Consider the following 12563-nt stretch of genomic DNA (forward strand, 5'->3'; position numbering starts at 1 on the left):
TGTAAGGGTGTCATCAATTTTGATGCATTCTCAGACATTTAAAGCACAGCAAGAAGCTATTCATCCCATTCTGTCCATGCCAATCAACAAAGATCTCATTACACTAATTCCATTTTCCAGCTCTTGATGTCTGGAAGCTTTAGCAACACAAGTGAACATCTAAATGTTGCTTAAATATTACAAGAGTTTATGATTCAACTACTCTTTCAGGCAGTGTGTTCCAAACTCTCTCCACTTTCTGGATGAAAAAGTATTCACCTCAATTTTCCTCTTCAACATTTGCTTGTTGTCTTAAATCTATGCCACCTTGTTATTAACCCCTCTCCAAATGGAAAAAGTGCCTTCCCATACACCAAATGTCCCTCATCATCTTATACACCTCTATTAGGTTCCTTCTTGATCTTTGTTGTTCCAACGGAACCAACTCCAACTTATCCAATCTTTCCTCATAGCTCAGACCTTCCAGCCGAGCCAAATCTTGGTACGTCTCCTCTGTGCTTTCACTAATGAAATCACATTTTTCCTGTAAAGTGATGACCAGAACTGTATGCAGTACTCAGGTTCTGGCCCAACCAGTATTTTACACAGTTCCAATATAACCTTTGTATTGTGTGCCTCAGCTAATAAAGATGGTATCCCATATACCATCTTGGTTGCGTTATGCGCCTGCCTTGCCATCTTCAGGGATCATTGAATATACACACCAAAGTGTTATCCCTTGTCTTGCTAACCCTTGCCAAGTGCATTACCTGCCATTTCTGAGTTTACCATCTACCACTGCTCTGCTTATCCACAGTCTAATGTTATCTTCCTCACTATTTGCCACCCTCACAATTTTCATGACATTCACAAACTTCTCAATTATACCCCCTACATTTAAGAGTGTAACAAATGGTGTTATGGACCAGACAGATCTCCAAAATATATTATGGTGATAGCCTAGACCCTAAAACTTTTATTAAAAGGTAAGTGTAAAGCACTATGTTCTAGATCTGATCCAGTTGGTCCAACACCTAGCTTTAATCAAAACTTATTTTATTCTTACAATATAAAATACAACAAAAAGAAGAATTGGCATAACTTTACTCTACAGAAATCCTTAATAAGATAATGTATTATTTAACCATTAATTGTCAGCTGTGCCAATACAGGCAGCATCCCATAAACACAACCTTGGCAAAAGCAATTCAGCAATACAGTTATTATTCTTACATGCTGTCTCTCTCCAAAAGAAAGAAACACTGAAAGAAACAATCTGCCATTTTTGATTTTTTAAGATGGAGCCTCTCTGTCTAAGACTTTTCTGTAGCAGCAGAGAACTTAAGCTTTCAGTTCCAGCAGCCAGCAAAACCTTACTCAACTAACTGAAAGCAAAACTAAAGTCTCCTAGGCCTGTGTGGATCTAGGCAATTCCCATAATATACTTTAGAGATCTGGTCCGGTCTATAACACCACTTTTAACACTTTTGAATGTAGTGGGTATATTTGAGAAGTTTGTGGATGGTACGAAAATTGTTAGGGTGGTAAACAGTGAGAAAGACAATTTTAGACTGCAGTAGGCTGGTCAAGTGGACACAGCAGTGGCAAATGAAAAGCTGACCCAGCCCACTCATGATTCTCTTGCCTCACTTTAAAATAAAATACCCAGACAGAACTCAAAGACATTTACCAACTGCCTGTCTGAAGAAGACATTTTCAACAGCATTGTTTTAACACCCCTATGCATGAGGAACAGGACAAAGTGCAGTGCTTTAAGTCACAGTATCATCACAGTGGCAAATGGCCCTTTAGCCCATTGTGTAAAATACAAATCATTAATGTACACCACAAACAGAAAGGGCCCCAGCACTGAGCCCTGTGAAGCCCCACTGGAAACAAACTTTCAGTCACAGAAACATTCCTCTATTTTCAACTTCTGCTTTCAGCCTGGCAGTCAATTTTAGATTCAATATGCCTCTTTACCTTTGATCTCACGGCTCTTACGTTCTTAGCCAGTTTGTAATGAGAAACCTTATCAAAAGCCTTGCTAAAGTCCATGTAGACCACATTTAATGCATTACCCTTATTAACACTCCTAGTTATATTCCCAAAACCTTTGATCAAATATGTCTTAACAAAGCCATTCTGACTATGCCTGATAGAATCACATCTTTCCAAGTGCAGATATATTCTGTCCCTTAGAATTCTTTATAATCACTTCTCTGATCCCGAGATCAGATGGACTGGCTTGTAATTTCCTGGAATTAAATCTCTTTTTTTAAAATAATGGAACATTAGCACATAAACAACCAATGTCATGTTTCACGAATGACCCAAAACTTTTTGAAATATTCAGGTACAATAAATCAATTGATCATAGTAATCATAAAGTTAAAAATTTTATGCTATAAATGGCTACTTATTAAATATCCTTAAAGATGACATAAAAATATTTGTTCCATACTTTAAAGACACACAGGAACCAAAAACATTAAACAACAGAGAACCCAATCTTTATAAGAAACATTCAATAATATTTGCATGTTAAAAGCACATTGCATTCTGTGAAATTCAGTGAAATTGATTCAATTATTTTTCAGAAGAAAAAAAACTCTCTACATAATTAGATTGACCAGATTTAGATTGTTTACAGGAAATTGTCATTGACAAAGTGACAAAGTACACCTTGCAAAGTGCCAGAATTATTGACTTGTGTCAATGGAGATACCCTCTCTCTCCAATCTTTGAAAATATTAAATAAAAACAGGTCAAGCCAAGCCACCATTTTAACTGAACTGACATCTTTTGGGATAGGCTGCCAACTTTAATAAGACAGTAACCACTTAACTAGGTTACCACACATAAAATTCAGGTGGAAGTCCCACTGCTCATCAGTCAATGCCAACAACATGCATTCCCTCCGTATATCAGGATCTGGGCAAAAATAGTAAACTTTTGACCATACGTGCCATTGAGGAGAAGCTAGATACACATGTGAGAGTGAATGGAAGAGAAGCCTTGTAAAAAGGTTTAAATTAAGAAGAGTGATAGGACGCTCCTGTGCCAAAGGTCACTACTATTTGTTGGGCATAATGGCCTATTTCAGTACTGTCCATTTTATATCATTGTGAATGCATTTATGATATTAAACTTCAGCAAGTATGCAATAATTGACCTGAGAGTGCTTGATATCAGCATTAACTACCTGCAGCAGGAAGTCCTCAGTTCCCTTGGATCAACTTTCCTTGTAGGTCCAGGAAGAATGTGTATGAAAATAATGATGTTTCATTTCTCTTCTTGTTTTTACGTTTTCCAACGGTTTTCTCCAATTCCCTCAGATAAAGTCAAATTTGCTTCTATTTTCCAAATGCAAACCAGTTCCCCCAAGGAACTGCCAAAGGAATTTGCTACACCTTCTCTAAAGTACTGGCATATCACAGCACATGCTACAACTTATGGCAAAAATCAAATGTAAATCAATGCATTTTTCAGGAAATAATACATTTCCCTTTTCCTTTTTTTAAATCATATGTTAAACCAATAACAAATCTTGATTTTTATCACTCTATCAACAGTTGACACCTCTTCTTACCCCAAGAACAAAGTATATTAATATTTTACCACATAATTCATTAATGATAAGATGTACACAAGGAAATACAGTGAGGGACTGCATCTGAATACAATGAACTAATTAAAGTACCATGATCATGAAAGAACAAAATATGCAAGTTAAACTGAAAGTCACCGCTATGCTGTAGAACAGGATAAATAAAGCCTGTAAAATTATGTTATAGTCATGATCTCTGATCTCATTGAAGCATATACAGGTATTTAGGGTTTTATGCTAAAGAGGCAATGTCTTTAAAATATTTATTTACCTGTTTTTTGCCTGCCAGACACTCAATGCAATAATGCAGTTTATGACAAGATGTTTTGTAAATGTGTCAACAAATAACCGACACCGACATTTAATGACAAAAGTAAAAACAAATGTTCGTCCCATCAAATGAAAAATGTCCCTTTAAAGTCCAGTAAATTATTTACCTAGTCTATTTTTCATCTTGCTGAGCTCTCAAAATAAACCAAGTCTGCTAGACAATCCAAGGATGCTTTGCAGGGTTTAATTACAGGTACTGTACTCATCTTTACCCATTCTGCCTTGCACCTACTTCTCCAGTTGCTCAGCGTATCGCAATAATAAGCATCTCTCTTAAAAATAGGAATGCAAGGGCTGCAGCACGAGAAATTACTGCATTCCTCCTATATCTGAAGGATTTGTCTGGATTCATTCTGGAAGCTCTGTACCTGGTCTCGGAGGTCCCACAGCCGCAACTGCCGCTGCTTCTGGAATCTCTCCTGGTAACTCCCAAATCAGCTCTTGATCTCCGATGCTGGAAGTAATCGGTTAGTTTCCCAAAAGTGGACATCGCTGAGGTGCTCACACTGCGTGTCTTTCAGGTCACAGGGACATCGAAACCAACTGAGTTCTGCCTCTATTTTGTGTGTGTGCAATTCAATACAATCCCTTCAGTGATCACCAATACATTCAGATCGAAAGCCAGTCTATATCGTTGAAGACATACAAAATAAAAGAGATCGACTTCAGAAAGCAGGTCATCTGATGTTGACTGCAGCTGCTGGAGAGATGAATAAAGCTCACAGTGAAAGCTCTATTCAGCCGCAAGTCTCTCAAATGCTTCGGCACAGACTCCATTCATGTACAGCCTGGTCACATGCAAAGATCTTTTTCAGCATCCACACATAAAAAATAAATAAAATTGCTGCAAGATACATCTGGCTACAGTGTAGTCCCAGAGTACACTCCTACAATTCTCCTTATCTTGCCGGCTTCTCATCGAATCAAATCGCTTCTGCAAAGATTATAGGTATTTCCTCCACCCCTCAAAGACCCATTAATATTTAATGGAATTAAAACAAGACTGGAGCTGATGCAATGCAATAAAAATGATTAGCTGTAACTGATAGTGCATCAATTTCCAATCAATGGAAGGGTTCATCCAAACTGAAATGCTAACCGGACTTGACTGGGTTTAATTTCGAATTAAATGCGCTTTAAGGCTGGGATCTGCTGGAGACACAGAACAATTTAAAGAAAATTCCAGCTGTCTTTGTCGCCTACCGAAGGATAAGGTTTTGTGAAATTCTGGAAGTTGCAAAATCAACCCAGAATGTTCTGTTGATTAGTGTCTACCATAAAGAATCAATCAGCATATGCTTTTCCCTCTCTCCAAATCTGAGGCTCCAAAAGGCACAAATGTATGGAGTTCGATGGGAACTTGTCCAATTGGCATCATTCATGTGTAAGCCTTAAGAATCAATGCTGGCAGAGGTTTGAGCATTTTGGGCAGTGCATCCAGGTTGGATCCTGTCCTCAGTTAACATTCTTGTATGTTCATTTTTCAACAGGAATGACGAGGTTCAGATGAAGTGTGGTGCTTTAAATTATTAACCTGCAATTTTGGCCAGTGTCAATAATTCTAACTGTAGTGATCCATTGGTGTTTATTAGTACAACTCCGCACAGACTGTAAGGCTGGATTTCTCCCTCGGGCTTACAGACCCTAATGTTGAAACAAAATTTACTGCAGTCCTTCAAGTGGAAACTAAGCTGCAAGCCCTTCTACCCTCCACTCAATCAGAGATATTCAGGAAAATAGTAGGATCTCCATCACCCACCATCTTTCACAATCATATGCCTCCAAATCACTAACATCCCATCACACACACATACACAACCATCCCCACACCCCAACACCCACTGGTCACATTTGAATTCACCTGAGCCTATTTAGTTCTGCTCAATAACTCAAATATGCCTTTCAATATCTTAAAGCAATACTTGTTTTTTGGAAATACACTCTCTGAAAATTAGTTTTGTTGTACTGGAAAGATGGCAAATAAAAAGAAGTACATAGAAAAAATGGAGAACTGCTTGCTTTCAGATAATCCCTGGAGGTAGTATTCAAGGGGTAATAGTTGTCAGCTCTGGCTGGGTACAAGCCAACTTCGAAAACGACTCTTCTAAGATGTTCAGTAAAGATGTCAGAGTAGGTGGATAAAGTTTCTGTCAAGATTGTGGTGCGAGAAAAGCACAGCAGGTCAGGCAGCATTCGAGGAGCAGGAAAATCGACAATTCAGGCGAAAGTCCTTCATCAGATTTCCCGGATGCTGTCTGACCTGCTGTGCTTTTCCAGCACCACACTCTTGACTCTAATCTCCAGCATCTGCGGTACTCACTTTTGCTTGGATAATGTTTCTGTGATGAGGAAGTTGATTTGCCTCATATGTATATGACTTTTAACCCTACAGTGAACTTTACCAAAGTTAATGCCTAGTCACATCAATTCCCAGCATTCTGGTTTGTATGATAGAACATGAGAAATTGGAGCAGGAATGTATTATGTGGCCAGCCTGCAATCCCAGCCAATAGCAAGACGTCTGATCTGCCTCAACTCCACTTTCCCCCTGAGTCCCCACATCATTCGATTTCTTAAAGGAACAAAAATCTATCCAAGCCTTGAATGTTTTCAATATTACAATATCCACAGCCCTCTGGGTTTAAAGAATTCCCATTACTTATGAGTTTCTGATTGAAGACAATTTTCTTTATCTTAGTATTTAATGATAAACTCCTTATTCTGTGTCTGGAAAGTGGCCCAGATTCCCCAGCCAGATGAAGCAGGTACTCACCATTTATCCTGCAAGACCCTTCAGATTCTTGAGTTTTTCAATGAGATCATTGTCAATTTTCTAAACTTCAGCGATTATAGGCCAATTTATTCAGCTTCTCATCACAGGATAACCCTCTCACTCTAGGACCCAATCTAGTGAACCATCGAGGCAGCTACATACTTCTTTAAATTTGGTGATGAAGGGTTACATTCTCCTGTGGGGTTTGGAAAATGTCGCCAATGCATTCATATGTCTTCCAAAATGTACACCTGTCTCATATAAGACTCTGCCTGGGAATTTAGTCTTTTCATACAGGGCTTGGTTCATAACACATTCTGCAAGCAGCATAGAGCTCGTGAGGACTGAGAGTCTGAAAGCAGGAAGGTCTACTTCAATTCTCCAACGCAGCAGCCAAGCTCCCATTGCTACTTAAAGGTCTCATAGACTTTACCCCCTCAACAAATCACCTCCCTCCACCCCATCCACCACCATGCCACTCCAAATGTATCCAATTTAGCAACTCACCCAATATGCAATATGTAAAGTCATCAGGAGACATGCAACGGTAATGGGAATTATTATGAAGCCAGTGTAAAATTAAATTTCCACCTACTAAAACTCTGAAATCAAACATAATAATTATTATTGGAAAGAAAACAATAATTACTCCAGTGCAAACCAAATATAATTCTTTAAGTACAAACCAAAAATGAGGTTTTCACAAAACAAAAACTGCAGCAAAGGCACATTCTGTTACTCTTCTTGAGATCTTTACTTGAAGGCAGGTCTGACCTGCAGTGCCATAATCTCCATCACAAGGAAGGCAAGAAAAAGGACCTCCAAATCACTTCCCACCAGAATAGGGATAAATCCCTGTGCTGTTGACAACAATCTGATCCTCTCTTGGATCAATGGACTCTGCTGAGCTGAGCCATTATAGCTTTCTAAAACCAGCCAAGCATTCATAACAGCTGCAGTGTCATAGCAAATGTTTTAACCATGTTGTCTGAAACTGACAGAACAGAATGGTGCCTCATTTCTAGTACCCGTCAGGACTTTCTTTTTACACTTTTCATGTAATATTGCACTTACTTCAATGGAATAACAATGGAAAACATGACAACACTAACAAAAAAGTGATCAGTTTCATGGACAACCTACTTTGTAGGACAGATTCCAATTGTAGTGACTGTAATGAGGCCAGCCAGGTGGATCTTGTAAAAGATGAGTTCCCTGTTTGGGACTGTTAACTTAATCCAATCAGGGAGACCTAACTGACAAAAATAAACAGGACTATAAGAATTTCTGTTCACTCTGAGAAAGCCACACCAGTGTCAAGCATTATGCACATGTAAATAAAGGGTGACTTGGTGACAGGATACCAGCCTCTGTGGAGTTATTTCAGTAACAATGAGAGAAAAAAAAGCACTCTTGAAAAAATTCACTTGCAACAGTCATCTTCAATTTATTATAAACTTTTCTGGCATGATGCCATTATTTGGGAAGCTTGACTCATTCGATCCTGCTGTTGAAGACTGGGCCTAGTATTTAGAAATAATATGTTATTTTTTCCAGACAAATGACATGGGAGTAGATGAAAAGCAGTTAGTAATTCTCCCAACAGCTTGTGGACCCATAGATTTTTCAATTACTGGAAACCTAACATTTCCTGAGGCACCAGATACTAAAACCTTTCCAAAGTTGATGGATTTCATTAAGGAATATTACAACCCAAAGCCTCTCCTAATTCTGAGACATAATTGGTTTTTCTCGGTAGCTCAAGAACCAAGAGAATCTGTGCTGGGATTTTTGACGAGGTTAAGACAACTAGCAGAGGCACGTGACTTTGGTTTAACCCTTAATGAGATGCTGAGAGACCATTTAGTTTTGGGATTAATGATGGAACCATGCAAAAGTGCCAAATTTGCTGAAGCCTAACTGGACTTCAAACAGGCACTACAACTTGTTTTGTCATCAGAAAATGCAGCAAGTGCAGCATATGAGTTACAGGGGATGCCAATAGAAGTGGACAACTTCACCAGGCCAGCTGAGTTTTGGGGACATCATTTAAGCAAAGGCAATTTCAAAGCCTCACTCAGTCATATTCTGAACAGAGGGGTTCTAGGTCTACCTACTGCAAAACCCTAAAACAAGACTTGGCCAAACAGTTAACATTTTCTTCAGGATTCGAGCCAGCAAGTCATTGTAGTTGCTGCTGACATGCAGACCCAAGACAGCAAAAGAGTCCAAATAGACCTGAATTGAGTAAGAGAACTCACAGGCTGGTATCTAGAAGAGTGCACATCCTGGAAAGCCCACCTACATCAGGATTGGAACAGTTAAATTGCTTGGCAATAACCAAATCAGCACCAATCAAAGTAAACATCTGATTAAATGATCATCCAGTTCTATTGAATATTGATACCATTGTGGCTGTATCAATAATTGAAGGGCTTATGCCCGAAACGTCGATTCTCCTGTTCCTTGGATGCTGCCTGACCTGCTGCGCTTTTCCAGCAACACATTTTCAGCTCAATAATTGCAAAACCAGTCTTTTAATAAAATTCGCTCTGGGACTCCAACCATTGTTTGATAAGATCTCAGCTGGACTGAAAACCTATAGGGGAATTATTAACCTAGATTAAGGGTACAACTTTGGTTCCAGTCTTGTATGAGAAGCAGCTGGCTCAGTTAGTAATGATTGCATCTAAAGACCAAGCCTGATGGGGCCAAATTAATTGTGACAGTCACCTTGATTGGCTCAACAATTTTCAATTAAAAAATGGCTGTCTGAGTGAAGTCTTAATGAAATACCTGGGGGTTTCTCAGGAAGGTATAGGGACTATCAAAGGAGTCAAGGCCACCTTCCTTGTATGTTGACTAGGAAGCATCTCCACGATTCTGCAAGGCCTATCCAGTGCCATTTGCCCTACATGCCTACTTTGATTTTCAAAGCATCTCTGCCTTACCTTATCTTTTTGAGTTGCTTTTCATCACAGAAACAAAGCTATACAGCCTGTCATGATGGTCAGCAGGCATCAGTCAAGGCTGTGGAAGCGTTGCTGTGTAATACTGTGATACATGAATCTCAAGCCAATCAACCCCATCAATCTACTCTTGATCATCAGCAAAATATGAGTTTGGTAAGTTAAAGGGAGAAACTCACTTGACCATGTTGCAAGAAACCCTCCAAAAATTTCCAACATAACTCAAACTTAACTAAAGAAATGTAGGACTGAATCCTTTTATTTTTGGCTAAGGCCCATCGTGTAAGGAAAGATAGTGTATTATATATAAGATGCTATTGTGAGCTGCTTCTTTTTAGGCTTAACGTCATTGAGGGCATACAAGAGATACAGAGTTGGATGGCTCATAGATTTAAAGAACTGATCACACAGCAGGATCAGTCAGATAGATAAATGACTGTCAGGAAAGTTAAGAAGGTGGCTCAGACATCCCTGGGCTAGTCCTCTTTCAAAGAGATACTCAATTTTGGTTCTGTTGAAAAGGACAGCCTCTCAGGGGGGAATAGAAGAGGTAGTCAGATCTTGGCACCAAGAATAAATCTTATGTTAAATGGGGTTTGACAAATTTTAAAAGAACTTGTTCTAGGAAACTCTCCTGAAAATGACATAGACAAGAGATTCTGCAGCAGTGAGCATGAATCTAGGAAAGTTTGTTGCTTTCCTGGTGCCATGATTAAGAATGTCTCAAAACATTTGAAGCATATTGTTAAAGGGGAGAGTGAAAAACTGAAAGTTATTGTACACATTGGTGGGAATGACATAGTTGGGAAAAGATTAAGGCTTTAGAAAGTGAATATAAAAAATTAGGTAGATGAATGAAAAACAATTTCAAAAGTAGTAATATCTGGTTTACTCCTGGTGCCATTCTTGAAAGAGGGAAAGAATAAAAGGATAAAGGAGATAAATCAATGGCTGAAGCAGTGGTGTCACGTTCAGGGATTCAGATTCTTGGTCATTGGAATCCCTTCTGGGGCAGGAAAAACCTGTTCAAAAAGATGTGTTTCACCTGTACTGGAAAGGGGAGATTTGCTAATTCTATTAAGGGAGATAGTAAACTATTAGAAAGGAGGGATGGAGGGACCCTAAGGAGCAGATGAGGATGGTTTTGAAACTGAAAAGAACAAGTTAATTTGAAAAGACAGACAAGAGCAAGAAAATGAAGTAATTCCAAAGAATTAAACTGCAATTACTTAAATACAAGGGATCTTACAGGAAAGGCTGATGAACTCAAGACATGTTTGGGAACATGGGATTAGGATGTCATAGCTATTACAGAAACTTGGCTGATGGATGGACAGCTCAATATTATGGATTTCAGGTGCTATATGAAGGCTAGAAAGGGAGACAAAAGAAGAAGGAAAGTGGCAGTTTTGATTAAAGAAAATATTACTGCTGTAACTCATAGATCATCAAATCCCTGAAATGTGGAAACAGGTCATTTTGGCCCAATAAATCCACACCGACCCTCCGAAGATTATCCCACCCAGACCAATTCCCCTACCCTATTACTCTTCAGTTCCCCTGACTAAAACACCTAACCTACACATTCCTGAACAATTTTGCATAGCTAATTCACCTGACCTGCACATCTTTGGACTGTGGGAGGAAATTGAAGCACCTGGAGGAAACCCATGCAGGCATTGGGAGAGTATGCAAACTCCATACAGACAGTCGCCCAAGGCTGGAATTGAACCCTGGTTCCTGGCATGCGAGGCAGCCGTGCTAACCACTGAGTCACTATGCCACCCTAAGAAGATATTTCTTAAAAATCGCCCAGTTAAATTATATGAGCTGAAATTAGAAATAAAAGGAATGATTGCCTTGATGGGATTGTACTATAGACTCCCCAGTAGCCAGTGGGAAATTAGGGAACAAACATATAGAGAGATCTCAGACAGATGTAAGACTAATAAGGTTGTAATTGGAGGTGATTTTAATTTTCCAAACTTTGACTGTGACTACCATACTGTTAAAGGTTTGGATAGTGAAGAATTTGTTAAATGTGTTCAAGAACATTTTCTTTATGAATATGTAAATGTCCCTACTAGGAAAGGAGCAAAATTTGACCTTTCCTTGGGTAACTGGACAGGGCAAGTGACTAAAGTGATAGCAGGTGAACACTTCGGGTCCAGTGAATATAATTCTATCTGTCATAAAATAGTTATGAAAAAGGATAAGCCTTCCATAAAAATGTAAGTTTTTTTATTTGGAGTAAGACAAATTTTAATAATATGAGACAAAAACTTCCAAAAGTTGATTGGAGAAGATTGTTCACAGCTAAAGGGGCGCCTGATAAATGGGATGCTTTCAAAAGTGTGATAAAAAGAGTTCACAGTCATTATGTTTCTGTTACAGTGAAAGGTACTTAGATAAAAGAGATAAGATAATAATGGATGAATGAAGATATTGAGGTTGTAGTCAAGGATAAAAAGAATCATATATTAGATATAGACAACCAGGTTCAAATGAATTTCTTGAACATTATAAAGAGTGTAGATGAATTCTTAAGAGGGAGATCAGGAAGTCAAAGAGAGGATATGAGATGGCTTTGGCAAGTAAGGTTAAGGATAATCCAAAGAGATTCTACAAGTACATTAAGAGCAAAAGACCAGCTAAAGAGAAAGTAGGACCCCTTAAAGATCAACAAAGGTGTTTTTACTGTGGAGAAAGAAATGGAGGCTAGAGAACTCAGAGAAATAAATAAATATTAATGTTTTGAAAATAGTTCACATTACAGAAGAGGAAGTGCGAGAAGTCTTAGAAAATACAAAGGTGGATAAATCTCCAAAACTTGATCTAGTGTATCCCAGGACATTGTGGGAAGTTAGGGAGGAAGTTATGGGGCCTGCTTCAGAAATATTTG

The 12563-nt window shown here is 38.7% G+C and overlaps 1 protein-coding gene across 9 annotated transcripts in view; it reads right to left on the reverse strand.

Annotated features, from left to right (window-relative positions):
• The window catches only part of LOC122560664 (ankyrin repeat and fibronectin type-III domain-containing protein 1-like), a 931085-nt gene that overhangs the window by 782911 nt on the left and 135611 nt on the right, over positions 1-12563 (reverse strand). For 3 of the 9 annotated variants that reach the window (XR_015760575.1, XM_087997835.1, XM_087997826.1), the window contains exon 1: positions 4288-4419. The exons of the other annotated variants lie outside the window; for them this stretch is intronic. Coding sequence is in view for 2 of the 3 variants with exons in the window: in XM_087997835.1 (XP_087853961.1) it covers positions 4288-4409 (122 nt within the window). In the remaining variant the exon portion in view is untranslated. Of the gene's footprint in view, positions 1-4287; positions 4420-12563 lie in introns of those variants that run through there. 9 annotated transcript variants of the gene reach the window in all.

This window comes from Chiloscyllium plagiosum, unplaced genomic scaffold, assembly GCF_037043375.1.
Source record: "Chiloscyllium plagiosum isolate Xiang-an unplaced genomic scaffold, Cpla_swu_hap1 HiC_scaffold_20, whole genome shotgun sequence".
NCBI classification, from domain to species: Eukaryota; Metazoa; Chordata; class Chondrichthyes; order Orectolobiformes; family Hemiscylliidae; genus Chiloscyllium; species Chiloscyllium plagiosum.